General features: G+C 39.2%; 1 protein-coding gene across 1 annotated transcript in view; it reads right to left on the reverse strand.

Moving 5' to 3' along the window:
* Positions 1-268: 268 nt before the first annotated feature.
* TMPRSS7 (transmembrane serine protease 7) overlaps positions 269-18,706 on the reverse strand; it is an 86,733-nt gene continuing 68,295 nt past the window's right edge. Inside the window, exons 13-18 of the mRNA XM_072617033.1 lie at positions 17,001-17,111; positions 15,979-16,095; positions 14,556-14,730; positions 7,045-7,313; positions 3,021-3,157; positions 269-478 (exon numbers count right to left, since the gene is read on the reverse strand). Coding sequence (XP_072473134.1) covers positions 308-478; positions 3,021-3,157; positions 7,045-7,313; positions 14,556-14,730; positions 15,979-16,095; positions 17,001-17,111 — 980 coding nt within the window. The 3' untranslated portion in view covers positions 269-307. The remainder of the gene's footprint in view (positions 479-3,020; positions 3,158-7,044; positions 7,314-14,555; positions 14,731-15,978; positions 16,096-17,000; positions 17,112-18,706) is intronic.

Raw genomic sequence — 18,706 nt, forward strand, 5'->3', positions numbered from 1 at the left:
GTGTTCTATTTATCATTTTGGCCCTGGTCTACCATAGTGCCTCATACACAATAAGTGCTAAATACATGTTTATTGAATGAAAGAGTTAGTGAATGAATGAATGAATGAATGCTGACAGGAAAATTCTATCTGAATAAAACAGCATAAATAAATGAATAAAACCCTCTATCTGTAATCCAGCAGTGTGCATGTGAACTATAACATTTCCTGAGGAAAAATGGACGTGCACTGTTAGTAATTACTAAATCATTTTAATGGTTTTCTCACGTAGTGCACATTCAAAATTTCAGGGCAATCATATCCAGCATTACAAAAGAGAAGGTACATATCTGTGAATCCAGGGAACAAAATTTGACACCCTTGTGTAAACACCAGGAAAGTCAGCTCTTCCACATCCACGTCCCCAGCTAACAATGCCAGTCAAAATCCATTTTCCATCACTTTTTCTTTGACATGATAAAGGTCCACCGGAATCTCCCTGCAATAAGATCATGTCTGTATCAGCCACATGTGTCCCACAAACAATTAATTGTTTTTATTAATGTTTTAAGAGCATTTATTTCAAAAGTAATCTAGTTTAGGCATTTTTCTGACCACATTTCTCTTGGCTAATACAGTTTTTTGATGTGTCACTGAGATATTGAGAAGGAAAATGAGCCTTTAAATGTCGGCTCACCTTTGCTTGTGACATTGATGACAGACTTCCTTCAACTGAAGATGCTTGATGTTTAGGAGGTTTTGAGTTTCCATCTGCCCAGTATTAAGGTGCAGGTGGTTATGAATCTATGAACTGCTTGCTCTCAGAGGCATCATGGAATAGTGGATAGACAACTGATCTCAAAGTTGGAATGACCTGGGCAAGTCACCTAACCTTTTAGTGCTGGGGACAGCTCCCTAAGATTAAAAACGGTAGAGATAATGCTGATCTGCATTAGCAGGGGGAGTTCCCTATACCAGTGAAATCACGGGTTCAACCCTTATTCTGGAATGTTTGTTCTAGTATCGTTTCTTTGAATCATAATTGCATTTGATTCTTTTTATGACAATGGGTTATTGTAACTCTGTGGGATCCCAAGGTTGTGAAAACTCAGAAATCAAACCTGTCTCACTAGCATAAGGCAACTTTTCCTCCTATCACTCATGTACCTGATTTATGGTCACTGTGGATAGTGAGACAAATAGGTTTAGATTAACTCAGGGATTTTCTTCACACCAAATTACTTACTTGATCTAATCTGCTGTCTGAGCCATTATCACCTTAAATTTAGAAAGTAGGAGGATTTAAAAATTTTGAAGGACTTTGGAGAAAATTTGATTCTTTTACAGATATAGAAACTAAGAATCAAAGTAGTTTAAGTGACTTGCCCAAATTTCCACCAATAGAAACTGGCAGAACACCTATTTGAATCCTGGTCTGATCCTGCGCCCTTTCTCCCAGGGGTGGAGAACTTGTGACCTTGAGCCACATGTGTCCCTCTGGTTCCTAAAGTGAGACCCTTTGACTGAATCCAAACTTTACAGAACAAATCCCCTTAATAAAAGATTTGTTCTGTAAAACTTGGACTTAGTCAAAAAGCTGAACCCAAGGACCTCGAACACCACATGTGGCCTCAAGGTCACAGGTTCCCCACCTTTGTAACATAGACTGAGGCCCTAGATTTGGGGTTAGCAGCCCATTCCTTGTATGCCAGAAAAGGTATCTAAGGTGACTTTTAAGAACGTGGCAATTGGAGTTGTGCAGACAAATGAGTTAAGGCACTGTGAAAAATTCCCCTTTCCTTCTGACAACTACCTGGTAGGTCTTCTCTTCTCTTTTCAGGTCTCCTTGGGCACTAACCAGGAAGGTAAGGGTCAGGGGACTATTTTTCTGATGTGCCCCCAATGGCATCAGTGCCCATGGGCTCAGCCAGGTTGTCCTTTCATTCCCAGTGACAACTACCACCTATCCAATTGTAATAAATGGGATGAATGAATGAAGACCTGGAGCACTACTTTGATTCTGTCTGACCTTGGGAAAGGGAACCATATTTTATCAAGAGGAGCAACATTAAAGTGGAACCTTATCTCGATAAAAGGAACCTTATCTCGATATAAGTCAATCACCTCATTCTACAAAGAAAGCAAACTGAGGACCAGAGAAATGAAGTGACTTGCCTAAGGTTACACATTTAATTTTGAAAAGTTAGCACACAACTCTCTGCATTAACCATGATTCAGAGTTGAAACAGAACTGTGTTATTTAGTATAAAGAGCACTCTGGCACCAAGATGCTTCTAATAAGGGAACACATTTCCTTAAAAGCATGCTAGCATGTACGGATAATAGCCCTTTTCTACCCTGAGCTGGGTGGTGAGAAAATCAAAGTCTCATACTGCCAGTCTCTCCAGCCTCCTAGCACCCAGTGTTTGGCACATAGTAGGTGCTTAATAAATATTATTGATTGATTGATTGATCAGAAACAATGTAGCATAAAGGAAAAAAAGAAATGTCTCTGTACTTGAAGTTAAGAGACAAGAATTCTAGTCCCAGTTCACTATTAAGATGTGGGACATCCAGCAAATCATTTGATCTTTCTGTATCTTAGATTTCTCCTGTCACCTCAGAGCAGAAAAAACAGTTAAGGTATAAAGCTAGGTGATTCAGTGGATAGGGAACCAGGCCAGGAGGATCTGAATTCAAATGCAGCCGCAGATACTAGCTGTGTGACCCTAGGCAGGTCACTTAACCCTGTTTGTCTCAGTTTCTTCATGCATAAAATGAGCTGGAGAAGTAAAAGGCAAATACTCCAGTATCCTTGCCAAGAAAATCCCAAATGGGGTCACAGAGTTGGACATGACTAATTGACTAAACAATAAAGGAAAACACATTGAACTAGACAAAAGAAACTCAGATTCTAGTCCCCAATAATATGAGTCACTCTTGCCCAGGTCACTTCATGGACTTCGGAAGGAGGCTAGAATATGCTAACATGCCTCAGAAAGTATAGTGTGCTCTGAGACAAAAGAACTTTGATTACTTACTTTGCAAGCATCTCTCTTCCCAGACATTACACCTGCACAAAGCATCCGGGAAGTAACAATTCCATATGTGGAAACACATATAGTTTGGTCTATAAGCTCAACTTCAGCTTGCTGCAGAATTGTGGAACCTTTGCTATCTAGGAAGAAAAAAGTGGGAAGTAGAAGACAAGAATAAAATACATACACACACACACACACACACACACACACACACACACACACACACACTCCTCTTTCTCCACTTTAGAATTGTTGATCAGAATCACTTATTGACCTGTAAGTTAAGATGGCAGTTAGGTGGTCCAGTGGATAGAGTACTAGAGCTGGAGTCAGAAAGCCTGAGTTCAAATCTGCCCTCAGATTCTTAGTGTCTACGTGACCCTGAGTAAGTCACTAAACCTCTGTTTTCCTTAATCCAGTGGAGAAGGAAATGGTAAACTACTCCAGTATCTTTTCCACAAAAATCCTATGTGCTGGTCCACGGGATCATAAAGAACTGGACACAAGTGAACCATTGAACAAAAAAAAAGTTAAGAAGGGACCATGAACACAATGTCCTCATGTAACCATGGAATAGAGTTGGGAGCATTCAGCAGCATGGATTCAATGGAGAAGGCAGAGGGTTCAAGGGCAGGAGTTTGAGGTCTCATTTTTGAAGTAATATATAAATACTGCCGTTGGTGGTATTGTTGGGTTATTTTAGTCATGTCCAACTCTTCATGACTCCATTTGGAGTTTTCTTGGCAAAGATACTGGAGTGATTTGTCATTTCCTTCTCTAGCTCATTTTACAGTTGAGGAAACTGAGGCAAACAAGGTTAAATGACTTGCCCAGGGTCACACAACTAGTAAATGTCTGAGGAGAAAAGGGACATGACTGATATGTTCTATGTGTGAAATGAAAGTATAGGTTATGAGAAGTGAAGAGATTGGTCATCTGGAGGCCAGATGTTTGAAGGGACATCGATGGTCACACATTATCTGTATGCTCCCTCATGTATGGCTTCTATACATGAGCATTCTCTTAACTGACATACATTTATACAAATATGGATCGTAGGTTGATGGGACAAATGTCCTATTGAGATTATCTCCAATTTATTCTTTGCATATCTTATTTGTAGATAGTTTCTTTTCATGTTGTCTCTGTCATTAGACTGGTTTTTTGAAAGCAGGTATTGTGTTTTACTTTTCTTTGTATCCCCAGCATTTAGCATAGTGTCAGTTGCTCAATGACTTGAAGAAAAGTAAGAAAAGAGCATCAAAAACTGAGAGGATCAGGGAAATGACATGATTAAATATGTGTCTTAAGAAGTTATTTTTGCAACTATACGAAGGATGGATGTGATCCCCAAACAAGCCATTTAATGTATTTCAGGTTGTTTTTTCATCTCTAAAGTGAGTATAATAATACCTACAACATCTACCAGGACTGTTGTATGATATAAGATGATAAACTGCATGCTAAGTGCTTTGTCAACCATAATACTTTATATAAAAAAATGTCAATTACTATAATTCTTAGGAGAAACCAGAGAAGGTAGTGCCCCAAAAGCCAAGGAAGGAAAGACTATCCAAGACAGGGGGTATACAACAGTGTCAGAAGCTTAAGACTAAGAAAAGGCAATTGGTTGTAATAGAACTTCGCCAATCACATTAGAGAGAGGAGTTTCAGTCGAGTTATAGGGTTCAAAAGCTAGATTGAAAGAGACTCAGAAGTGTTTGGTAGGTGAGGAAGTACCCTCAAGGAGAACTTTCTAGGAGTTTAGCTGAGAGACTGAGTGGAAGGAATATTAAAGAAAAGGTTTTATGGTTGTTTTAGCATACAGGAGGGGGATGTGTTTATAGACATCAGAAAAAGAAATAGTAGGCAGAGCGAAGGATGGAGAAACCAAATGATCGAGGGAGCAAAGTTCCTTGAAATGATGCAAGCAGAGGAATTTGCTTTAAGAAAAAAGAAAAAGCACATCTTCTAATGACAGGAGCAAAAGGGAAAAGAAAGGAGAATTATTGTGTGAGTTTTGAGATATTGAACAGAGCATAAAAAAAATTTCACAGCTCATGGCTTCAATTTTTTATAAAATAAAGTAGGACATAAGATCATATGCTGAAAGGAAATGGACAGTGGCATAGGGGGTTTAGGGAGTAAAGAAAATCTTAGAATCATAGACTTTGATACTTGCAAGCAACCTTAGAGGCTATCTAGTCCAACCTATGTGTGAAGGGAATCCCCACTATAACACACTTGAGAAGCAGTCAGAAAGTTTGGAATATAAGGTTTGGAGTGAGAAGGTGCACTGGAAGAATTGCTATGCAGTCAGTAGTGAGAATTCAGTTGAGATTAGATAACACAAAGTTGAAGTAGATCAAGATGGCATTGTTATATGAATTCAGGATCAAAGATTTAAACCTGAAGGGGACCTAAGAGGCCATTTAGTCCAAATCCCTGATTTTACAGATGAGGGACTGAGGCCAAAAGAGGATGCATAATTTGCTCAAGGCCATACAGCTGGTTATGAGATTTGAACCTGGGTCTTCCTAACTCCAAGTATAGCACTTCATTCAGCTACACCATACTTTTTCCAGCAGTACTGAACAACGAATAATAACAGAGAAGGTTAATGGTGGAGAACTACGTCTAGCACTTAATAAATGCTCTATTACTCTGTCTGTCTATCTATCTATCTGTCTGTCTGTCCATCTAGTCATCTATCCATCTATCTATCCATCCATCTATCTATCTATCTGCATCTGTCTGTCCATCTAGCTATCTAGCTATCTACTTATCTGTCTGTCTGTCTATCTACCAGAGGTAACCCAAGATTAAGGTTTGAGAAAACAGGAGTAATGATAGTAGAGCAAAGAGGCCAAAGACTCAAGGATAAAAGACTATATTAAACTACAGGGTCAGGACTGTAAAAGACAGCACAGGAGTGGTGATCCAGGAATACAGGGATGAGTGAAGGGAATTAAGGTAGTGGTGATGATGGAGAATAGCTTTAGGAGGAGTGAACTGATAATTAGATCATAATATTATGAAATAGGGATAGGCACACCCAATTCTTTGGGTACTCACCAGGCAAGACTACGATTGACAACGGGAAACAGACAGCAATTACATTTTAATGAGGCATAGAGACAAGCAGTGAAATGGCACAGGGGCAGAAGGCAGCTCAGAAACAGGGGGATGGGATAGTGAGGGCAGATTGCATGGGGAAGAGAATAAGGATAGGGAAAGGCAGAGAATATCATTCACAGAACCATGGATTAGAATTGGGAGCGGGGTGGGGTGGGAGGAGAGGCACAGGAGTTTGAGGTCTCATTTTTGCAGGATTTTTGGAGGAAACAGACCAGCTCTTATCTGTGCCACCTTGGGGGTAAGTTCAATAAGATACATAAATCTTCTCAAAGCTATTGGTAAAACTTCAAAGTCATCATCTCAAAGTTATCAGCACCTTTTTGATATTCTGCTGATCTGGAGCTCTGGAGGTCTAGGTTTTGTATGGAATCTACATATCACAGGACCAGAAGCCTTGACAAGCAACATCTAGGTGGTTTCCCCTGATTCAGCACATATTATTAGGATATGCATGTTAGTTGATATATGATGCAATTTGTGAATTATGTTCTTTTGGTCTTAATCTTAAGATTCCTCTTAACAGATCTTATTTCTTGCTAAAATTTACCGACTAGAAGGAGAGCAAGTGGTCAGGGGGACCAGAGCAAGATACAATTTTAATACAATGAGTAAAGGAAAGGAAGAGTGGATACATAAATTATTATGAGAGAAAGAACTTCAGAGTTGATCAAGGAAGTGGACATTATGCGAGATGGCAATATCTAATGTATAATCATCATTGTGGGAGGCAGAAATGAAATAGAAATGTAGGTCATGGGATTTGAGTAGGCTGATGAACTGGGAGGCGAAGGTATTAGGAAGGCTATCAGTGGGTTTATTAGATCATCTTGCTCAAGGTACTAAAGGACAGCTAGGCGGGAGGGGCAATGAATGAGTGTCTGCTCACCTGCTTCATTCCTTCTTCCCCAGCCTGTTATCCAACACTTCTCTCCACTGTGTACTTTCTGTCCAATGGGAGGAATACATATTGGCTGAATTAACTGCTTCATGGTTTCAGGCCAAGCAGTGCTCAGCTGCAGCAGGGCAATATCATAGTCAAAGGTTTGGCTATTATAGTACTCATGAACCACAATTCTTCTCACTGGAGAGACAAACTTGGCATTACCTTGTATATACATCCCTAAGTGAGCAGTCCATGGCCTGGGGTCAGACAACCTGGCAGAAAAGGAGCAGGGTGCAAGAGTATCAATTTCTAGAAGCAAAAACAAGTACTAGATGAGGTATTGAGGACATTGTCTAAAGGAAACCCAAAGGATAGCATACTATAGTCATGGCTACTGTTGTCCGAATAAGATTTTTGTATCTCAATGTCCTTGTTTTTAAAATGGGGCAGTCACAACTGTGCTGCATCCTTATTTTCTTGACAAAAAAGAGAGCCATTGACTTCAATATTTTAATAAGTCTGTGATCTAATCCATCTGATGACTCCCTCCTATGATACAGAACACATCCTAAGGCAGTAGAATCAAACCAGATCCCTTCCCCCAGAAGAAAAAGTAGAGAGACAGCTGAAATAACTGATGAACATCACTAATGAACCCATAAGTGAACCAAAGCAATTTTAGCAACTCCTGTGATCTTTAACCATCTTATACATGATTGGTATATTCAAAGTGAGTCTGCTAAACACAGACATAAAGAGCCTTAAAGGGTTCCAATTTTTCTTCTCCTCCCTCTTTCATTACATAAAACATTATAAGCTCCAGCATTCAGGAGATATTCAAATTAATCTGTAAATCATTAGTAGTTTTATCCTACTCCCTAATATATACATATATATATGTATATATTCTCTCTGTTGACCTTTGAGTTTCCTATTCTTCAGATACTGTGGTATTCTATAATTCATAGCCATATAAAATCCCTTTAAAAAGTGTTGGAAAAATATGGGGTCTGTGTCAGGAAAACATCTTGGGATTCTAAAGTTTGTATAATCTTCCCAAATGCAATCCACCCCACTTTTCTTTTTAATTCCAGTTCTGATTAATTGTCTATCCATAGTGTCTGTCAAGGACAGATGTGAAAATAATTTCAATATTCCTAGTCAATCAGTATTTACTCAGTTCATCATGATTTACTAGTACCAGTGATTGTCTACAAATAAGATAAATATGATAGAATTAATTGTTAGAATAAGAATTATGTAGGTTGAAATTAATTGACCCTCTGTCTACTGATGATAATATCCATGTATTGATGATTATATTGCCTTTAACTGATAGATTTATATTATATAGATTTATAGTTTGTTATTTAGGCCAGTATTAACCTGTGTTAGGAATAAAGATAGATTTGCTTTCCTCCCCCCAACTCATATGAATATACTTTGAGAGCTTCTACCTTCCAGAAAACCAATTTCCCCTATTATTTTATTTTTTTGTACCTAATATTCATAAAATGCTAGTGCAAAGTCTTAGAATCTTGTTGCCTAGTCACTGACTACACACTCATAACTGATACATGTGAAAAACCTGATGATTTAAGTTTGGCAGTTAAGGGACATTCCCCTTTGGACAATCATGTGGATTTCCCCTTTTGGAATTGGACAATCAAACACTTGTACCACCTCAATCTGTTTTGGGCATCCCTTCAGGTGCTATGAAAGAAGCAAACTGTGGGGTAGAGGGATCCTTGACTGCAGAGGAGAGTGTTGGATCCAGTTTCTTAGGGACCACCAATTTCTCTAATAAATTAAAACTACTTCAAGTCTTGCCTCAGTTTCTCTTTGTCGTGTTGGAATTTGGGGGTCACAATGTACTGATGGACTAAATTAATAGAAAGCCGACCTCACCACATGCCACATTCTGTACAACCAGGATCAGTGTAATGGCAAGCAAAGTATGCTTTTGTTGTTTTTGCTTTAGCATAATCAAGTGCCTCTGATTGAATCTTGCTTTTGATTGAATTAATCAAGAGTCTTTAACTAGAAACAGTGTATGCATTTGTATTGTTAATTATTTTAATGTGATTCAAGAAGATCTTCCCCACCCATTAAGGGGCCTTCCCATTAAGGGGAGCTTGATTAGGTGAGGCCCACATCTTTTGTTAATTTTCTAATGAAGCACGGTTCTCAAGGGTTGTGATGCCCTTTGGCTCTGAAAAATGTGTAAATACTCCGAGGTGAAGTTTTATTTTGGGGCTTACTCATTAGAAGTGTTTGTTTGGCCAGACTCTGGAAGCTGCTAAGGAGCCCCCTCCCATACCCAGCCCTGAAAACTCAAGTATTGGTGCTTCTCTCTCTGCTAACTATGTGTGGATGGTCAGATAGTTATCTGTCTGTTGACCTGTATATGTTTTACTTATGTCAGGCAGCTGGAAGCACTGTGTTGATCTGCATTTCTCTATATTTTCTCTGAAGTTCAGGGTACTGACTTTTCCTCCTGAACTAAGTGAATGATATATATATGTGCTTGATTTAAGAGATTGTTGACCCCTCAAGAGTTGCCTTTCCTTTTAGAAAAGCAGATCTAAGAACCTGGGATAGCAGGTCCTCTGATTTCACCATCTATAGGGAACCCCTTTTCAGTTAGGTACTCTGTATTAGACATCTTCGCTGACAAAGACAAGCACTTTTCATAAATCTTTTTGTTCTGTGAGTTGTGATACTGATCATTCAAAAAAGTCATCATTGTGGTTGCATCTATCAAGGAATATTGTATGTTTTCAATGTGCATGGGGACATGTTGTTGGAGAAGAACCCTGAAGGGTATGTTTTGCTATACCAAGTCAAATTACACACACACACACACACACACACACACACACACACACACACACACACACACACACACACACAGTGTGCAGGAAGATTTGCACCTCTGATGTAGGGGCTTGCTGAACCCTTTTCCTGAATGCTCATCCTCCTTTGGCCCACCTAATTCACTCATCTCTTAACTGTGGCTCCAAAAAGTTGTAGTATGTGCAGTGGTCACACTCTGTAGATGGGCTAAAACAGGTCAAGGGTAACCAACAAGCCTCAAATCCAGTGGTGAGTTAACAGGGGTAAAGAACCTGCGGCCTGGAAGCCACATGTGGCCCATTGACTAGATCCAAACTTCTCAGAATAAATCTCCTTAATAAAAGAATTTGTTCTGTAAAACTTAGACTCAGTCAAAAGGTCACACCAGGGACCTAGAGGGCCACATGTGCCCTTGAAGGCCACAGGTTCTCCACCTCGATGGGGGATGTCTACCCCAAGTATATGAAGACTTTCCCCAGTGGAATGGGAGGATAAGTCATTTGTTCCAACAGCCATGAAGGTAGCTGAAGCAGGCTCTATGGAGTGCTTAGAATTTGTTTAGGCATCAAATATACCAGGATCATGCATTGAATCCCAGGCCATCACCAATCAACCTGACTTTTGTCTTTCCACTGGATTCAGAAGGAGAAAGTGAAACTGAAGACTTTGTGCAATTCAGCCTCTCTTAAATTCACATACAACATCACCCATGATGTCATTGGTCCTCTTTGAAAATGAAGGACAAAATATACATATGTGTGTATGTATGTATTCATGTACATATATATGCATAACCAACACAGAATTTCAACAGGATCTTGTATTCTTGGTGCCTTTCAGTCAACTGTGGAGATGAGACAACATGCTAAGAAAATCAAAGAATCGTAGAATCTCAGGGTTGGATGGGATGTCATACCTAAGGAGGAACTCTCTGTGACTACTCATTATTAATGATGATCTTGCTTTTATTTGAAGACATTCAGTAATGGGGGAGTCAATACCCCCTCAGCTAGTTCATCCCAATCTAGACAGTTCTAATCATTAGAAAATGTGTCCTTAAGTTGAGTTAAAAAAATCTACCTTCTCCTTGGAGTCCAAGCAAAACAAGTCTTGTCCTTTTACATTACAGTCTTTCAACAACTTGAAGTCAGCTATCAAGTCTCTCTATACTTTTCTTCTCCAAGTTTAATATGTTCATTTCCTTTAACTGATCATTTTATGACCTAGTTTTAAATTCTCTCGCCATGTTGGGTGACACCGTCTGTACATACTGCAACTTGTAATGAAAATCTCCAGTCACTCAGTACTCACAAGAAATATGTTTTATGATAGAAGAAATACAGTCCAGAGCTATGGTTCCTAACAAGAATTCATAACTTATTTATGACATTTAACAAAAAATGGCATCATCTCATTGGTAATTCACATAAAATGCTACCAGTCTTCTCATTCATTCTGTCAAGGCTGTGTCGTGGTGACAAACAGAAACAGGTGAATTAATGGTTTTCAGGGGCTTTGGCCCTGCTCAAGTGATCAAGGAATATTGAGAGCTAAAGTATAGGTATTATTTTATTACAAATAGGAATATTTAAGAGGGAGTGTGTGGGGTGGTGAAATCAGTACTGAACTAGGAGTTAGGATATGAGTTCAAGTATACCAGAGTCTCTATGGATCCCACTTTGTAAAACAGTAAGCACCATTCTGAAGCCAGAGTAGTCCAGTCATCTTTTCTGTGCCAAGTGGTAAAAATTTCTAGTCAGATCCTGCTGAATCCTAAGTCCCAACACACTAAGGCATTGAGCAAATCATTGAATCACAATATTAGGTGAGGTGTGTAAGATGGCCATAGGCACCATCTTAGCAGCCTCACTCTAGATGTTGGCAGAGAAGCATTCAAAGCTTTGGAGTGTATCTAGCATAGGGCCTTGCCCCTCTCCCCCTTTTTTCAGTAGGACTTGTTATTTCATAACTGTTGGGGAATTCTTGATACAAAACCTTCATCCAATGCTACAGATCATAAACTTGAATGTAACTCAAAGTCTCAGAGTCACTTGGGGACTGAGAAACTTGCTGATGTTGCCTGCTATATGCTACTGGTGCTTCTCATGCCTTGCCCAATTAATAAATATTTGTTGAACTGAATTAAGTCAGCAAAAATGCTTACACAAACCAAAAATGTATGATTAATCATTTACCTAACAGACTGGCAGGCATCTGGTTAGAAGATATGATTTGGAGAATTTGTTTAAGGAAAACTTGGGGTTTAAAGAATTAGACAGAAAGACACTTATTTGAAAATAAATAAAGACTACAATTAGGCAGGGTACCTAAGAACATTTGCACTAGGGATAACAAGTAGCTAGAGCTTTTAGTTTTGTTTTGAGATTGAGTTTCCTTTCTCACCCAGGCTGAAAGTATAGTAGCCTCAGTCCCACTACTAATGAGCACAGCAGCTTTTGACCGGCTCTTTATCCCCCACTGCTTAGGTAGCCTGGTAGCCCTCCTCTCCTAGGGGATCAATGATGCCAGACTTAGTGTGATAAAATTTAGCCCTACTACAGCTCAGAACTCCTAACCTCAAGGATCCTCCAGCCCCTACCTCTACCACTATAGACTACAGGTGTGTGCCACTATGCTTGACGATTTACATGCTATTAGTTGTTTGGAAATCCTTTTCCTGACAAAACTATTCCTAATTGCTCAGGACAAGATCATTTACTTAGAAAATCCCAGAGAATCGGCAAAGAAACAGACACTATAGCTTCAGTAAATTAGCAGGTTATAAAATAAACACACATAAACCAATAACAGGCAGTTAGGGCACTTACTAGATAGAACCCTGGACTTAGAGTCAAGAAAATTTAACTTCCTGAGTTCAAATCCAGCCTCAGACACTTTTGCGTGAACCTGGGCAAGTAAGTCACTTAACCCTGTTTGTCTCCCTTCCTTATCTGTAAAATGAGTTGAAGAAGGACATGGCAAACCATTCTAGTTTCTTTGTTAAAAAAGGAAAAAAAAAAACAAATGAGGTCATGAAGAGTCAGAGAGGACTAAAGCAACCAAATCAACAAATCAATACCATTTTTATCTATCAGAAACAAAATCTGGGGAAGTTCCATTCAAAATAACTGCAAAATACATAAGGCATCTGGGAGTCAACCTACTGAAGCACGTTATTTACCTGTATAAATACAACTGCAAAATGTTCCTTAAAGAAACAAAGAAAAACTTAAGTAGTTGGTCACATTAAGTGCTTGTAAGGTTAATGTTGGAAGGTGGGGAGAAGAGTTAAAGATCTTCCCAACCCATTAATAGCTCTGAGATACCTTTTGTCAATTTCTAATGAGGCACAGGGTCCTGCCCTTCAGCCCTGAAAAGACTATATATACTCTGAGGTGCGGTTTTTCTTTGGGCATATTTTTTGGAAGAAGATTCCTATGTCAGATGAGACTCTGGGCAGCCATTTTAAGAAGATACCCTGCTTTGAAAATTCAGGTGTTGATGCATCTCTCTCTGGTAATATGTATTGTCTGTGGTCAGACAGTTGGAAGCCCTGTCTGTTGGTCTGTTTGTAATTTCTACTTGTAATTTCTGTTTGTAGTTTCTCTGAAGTTCAGGGTGCTGACTTTTCCCCCTAAACTAAGTGAATGATATATGTTCTTGATTAAAGTAGATTGCTGACCCCTCAAAAGCTGCTTTCCTTTTAGAAAAGCAGATCTAAGAACCTGTACATCAGGCCCTCCTGTGTAAGCCAAGGTCCTTGCTAATACAGTGTTCATGAGCAGGCCATGCCAACATAAGAACTTGACAAAGATCAGTGTACAAGTTTAGTGCTATGCCAACCTAAATACAACAGAGCTAGAAAAAATAATAAAATAAATTTGGAAAAATAAAAGTTCCATACAAGAAAGCTAATATAACTTTGGGTTGCATTCAGAAAGGCATATTTTCTCAAATGAGAGATGTGCTAGATCTACCATACTCCATTCTGATCAGATCACATACAGAGTATTAGGTTTGATTCTATGCACTACATTTTAGGCAGAGAATTGGTAACCTGGAGAACTTTCAAAAAAAAAATGACTAAAATGGTGAAGGGACTTAAGATCATTTCATATGACAATCAGTTAAAAGAACTGGGGGCAGCTGTGTAGCACAGAGGATAGAGCACCACCCCTGGAGTCACGAAAGACCTGAGTTCCAATCCCACTTCAGATACTAGTTGTGTGATCAGGGAAGGAAGAAAGGGTGGAAAGAAGGAAGGAAGGACTGGTGATATTTGGTCTTGAAAAGAAAAGGCTAACTATGGAAAACATTACAGCAGCCTTCAAATATTTGAAAGTCTGGAAGAGGCATTTGGCATGTTTGACTTGAACCCAGAGGGCAGAATTATGCATAGAAATTGAAAAGAAGCGCATTAGTCTTGATAAAAGGAAAAATTTTCTTAAAAATAATGCTATGTAAAAGTAAAAGTTCTCTACTTACTAGTTGACTGGATGATACTCTCGTTGGGGATTTTGTAAAGAAATATGATACTGACTGAACTAGGTGACCTAAGAGGCCCTTCCAAATCCGAGATTCTGCAGTTCTTTCACCTGAGGAGATGTGAAGGCAGCAAGCATTGCCACAGCAGGTTAGGAAAGGGGTTTCTGTCTTACCTGCTTCCTTGGAAACAGTGGGCTGCAGAGAGAAGCCACTCCCTGGAGATTACTGAGGCACCGCAGTAAGCAGACCCAACAAAATGGAGGCTGACTTGCCATGGCCACCCACCTTCCAGAGTATCAGAACCACCAATGATGCGGTGGAGAATAGAAGAGAAAGTCCTGCTGCAACCTTCAATAGTAAAGAGAAATGAAATCAGATTTGTCCTGGAATTGGAAATCTACCACTGCTGTAAATCAGTGTCTGTTTCTTCCAGAGGAGAGTGAACGTTTGGGTTTTCCCTGAGTCTGGTGCTACCCAAACTACTTCCCCTCAGCTCACTTCTACACATATTCTTTCTTTCTGTGTACAAAAATACATTCCATCTATATAGGACAGGGCTTGGGGAAGAGGAGGGAGGCAGCAAAGATACATTGAGAGGGATCAACCTGAGGGAAGGGCTGGTGGCTAGAGGTGACCAAGTGACAAAAGAAACCAGAAGAGTTTTAGAATATATGAGTAGGAAGTCAAGATAAAACCCAAATAGAACAAATGCTGAAAGAGTTTCAAAATGGAGGTCATTGTAAGCCTGGAGGTGAATGAGGGGTGGAGAAGAAGAGGTGCAACCACCAATTAATGATTAAAATACCACAAGGAGATTGTAAGCAATATTTGTTCCAAAGATGGGAATGATACTTGACAAGGATTCACAATAATGGTTGCATCCATTCTGAAGTTTTATGTTGCTCTGATGAGTTTCAATTGTGTGAAATGTGATGAATGTACCTATGCAGGATGTTCCAAAAATCTTAGGGCAGTTTTAAGCCATAGACCTAGCAGCTGGAGTGGACCCCTAAAACTTTTTGTCCAACCTCCTTATTTTACATCAGAAGCAATGAGACCCAGGAATGTTAGGTGACTTGTCCAAGGTCAAACAAGTAGCAAGCATGAGGTGTATACAACATATATACATGTGTATATGTGTATGCATGTGTTGTGTGTATAATGTTGGTGACTACAAAAGCCACTCTTGGGGTAACAGCTACATAATGAGGATACATATGTTTGCATGGATGTATACATGTGCATATACATATATCTTGCATGTATACACACAGTGAGGACACACATATGTATATGTGTGTATTTATCTCTACAATGTGTACCTGCTACTCCAAGAGTGATTTGTAGACACAAGTGTGTACATATATGTATGTGTGTGTATGTGCATAGGTGTATAAATGTGCACATGTAAAGAAAGAAATCACATTAAGCTCATTTACATGCATGCAAGGTATGTTTGTGCATTATTATTACTATTATATTAATAATAACATTTTCAGTCAGCGAAGCTTAGTTAGATGGAGATTAAAATTTAAAATCCAATAAACTGAAGAAATAAAGACCTCATCAGTTGAGAAGATCCTCCTTCATACTTACTACAGCCCTTCTCATCACTCCCATCTGGGCAGTCTACAATCCCATCACACTTGGCATTTTGTTTTCTAAAGCAAACATCATCACCACACTTAAAAGTCTGGTTGTTGCATGGAATTCCTAAAAGGAAACCAAAGGAGAAGTTTATTCTGTTGTTACCTCACCAAGGAACGATAAACTTGAGTCATCACAAATGTCATTACTCAGTACACTTTTGCCAAATGCTGTGTTTTGCTGCTGTAGGGGAAAAAAAAGGAAAGTAGAAATGAAATGATCTCAGCTCTCAGGCCTCATTTAAAGACAGTGGTGCAATTAGAGGAGGGCTGCTGGAAATACACGATGCCAATTGCTGACTTTTCTGATCAGTCTATGATAAAAGGCAATTGGACGCTAAGGACTTGAGTCCATAGTTTACTCTGGGAGGAAAAGTTATAATATCGCATTTATACAGTGTTTTAAGATATATAAAGCCCTTTATAGCTATTGTATTTGCTCAACAATTCTAGGTGGTAGGTGCTATTATTATTTCCATCTTACAGATGGGGAAACTGAGGTTCAGAGAAGTGATTTGCCCACATCACACAGATAGTAAATGTTTATTGCAGGTTTCAAACTTAGGTTTTCCTGATTCTAAGTCCAGCTCTCTATCCACTACAACGCTGGCTGCTTAAACAAACAAACAAAAAAAGACAGAAGCAATCACTAAAATCATTTGCTTCCTGTCAGAAGTAAACCAATAAAAAGGATGTTCTTGGAAAACCATAGGACATTTCATTCAGAAGAGGCCAGATTTGCACATCCTTAGAGAGCATAAGATGTTGAGTGGCATAGAGTAGTGCCTTGTGCCATTGCTACTGGCAGAGTCTTGTCAATCAAATGACTTTAGGGTCTTAGTTTCCCTATACCTCTGACCTACAAGAAAAGCAAAAGGATAAAGAGCATTGCATACTTAATGGACACGTATGTCACAGAAAGAGATTTAGGGAAAGCCCTGCAGAAAAGGAGGCAGACTGAAGATTCCTTACTCTGAGTACAGTTCTGTTCATCTTGGCCATCTTCACAGTCCCTAAAGCCATCACAGACCAGAGGGGCCTGTGATCTGAAGGCACTGACATTACAAGCAGGCTTGAGCATGCCTAAAACAAGAAGCAGAGAGCAAACGAGTGAGTCTGAGTCAGTGTTGGGAGGCTTTAAGGATGAGAAATGCCACTCTTCAGGCAGCAGCTGCACATTGGGCATGCAAACTTGGTGAAATTTAAAAAACCTTTAGCCCATCACTCCAAAAACCAGTGCCCTCCTGGTGCCATGAGGCCCATCTCAAATGAAGGCTGGCAAGCTATAGACACATGGTTTGTAGGGGAGGATGTCCATTCTTAAATGTTTCTTCTTGTTAATAAAAGTAATTATTCTGTATTCAAAGATGCAAAACCATGCGTTTTCTTCAGTACTCCCATCCTAATAATATCCCATGAACTTCCTTTGGACAAAGATAATGCCTTTTGTATCCAAAACAGTGTCTACCCTGAACCTAGCAGCCAAGCTAAGTTACTGGAGACTTAAGAGAATGCTTTGGGAAAATGAATTAAATCTTCGAGGCATTCAATCCAGTGCATAGTGGTAGATCATCTTTGGTATTCTGTAATGCCACCATCATTATACAGACATATTCACATGTCTTAACAAATTCAATTCAATAAACATTTATTAATCACCATGCTAAGCGCTGAGAATACAAATTAAAAAGAAAAAAGAGCCTAGGATCAGGGGGTACCCAGTATGGGCCCTAGAGGAGAAACCAACCAAGCTGCCAATGGAAAACAGAGTTACCTTGAAAGTTCCGAGCCCTTTGGGAGGAGTTTACTTCTCCACTCTCTATCCCTTCAGTCACAGGGGTGAGGCAAATGAGGGGATTGAGAAGGTGTTGAGTATTAAAAGAGATCTCTTTTGAGTGTGGCACCAATAATCCTTAAAGATTTCATTCAGTTTCTGATTTACTCTCAAAGAGTAACTCAAGAAAAGTGGGTGGATACTCACTAAACTAAACAGCAGTAATTGTAGAGGTGATAATGACATAATTAAGCCTTTTGCTGTAAAACATTTGTTGCAATAAAGAAAAAGAAGAGTTATCCCTCCACTATCAGATGATGATCAGTAGTGGGAAGTTACACCAATTCATTAGATGATTATTTAAACCAAAATGATTAACACTGTATATCTATGTAGTGTATGTTGATTCATACAAATTGATTTTAATTTTTCTAGGGGTGTGTATTATGTTCAAAGAGGCCTAACTCTAAGTAACATTTATGGCAGACCCATACAACATATGGCTACTTGAAGCCCACCAAAGGATTTCTGGCAGCTCAAAAAATATAAGATTACCACTGTGTACTCTGTCTTGTTTGTCAAGTGACAAACCAACCATCTGTCTCTAGTCTAACCTATCTGTGGCCCAAAGTTTAGCCTATTTTAATTTTGGCCCCTACTTACTGCCAAGTTATATAGGTCTGCTTAATGGTATGTAGAGCAGGGTCTAAATCTCTGATTTCCACAGGGTTAGGAACTCCCAGAGAGAAGGTATGTCTACTCTCTCTACAAAAGTAGATTATTCTCTACTCTGAAAATGATAGTCACTGAGAGATTATGTGATTTATGATTACATAGTCAATTTACTCATAGTCAGCTACACTTGAACTCAGGTCTTCCTGATTCTGAGGTCTGAATCCTGTTC

Source organism: Notamacropus eugenii, chromosome 5 (assembly GCF_028372415.1).
Source record: "Notamacropus eugenii isolate mMacEug1 chromosome 5, mMacEug1.pri_v2, whole genome shotgun sequence".
In the NCBI taxonomy this organism is placed as follows: Eukaryota; Metazoa; Chordata; class Mammalia; order Diprotodontia; family Macropodidae; genus Notamacropus; species Notamacropus eugenii.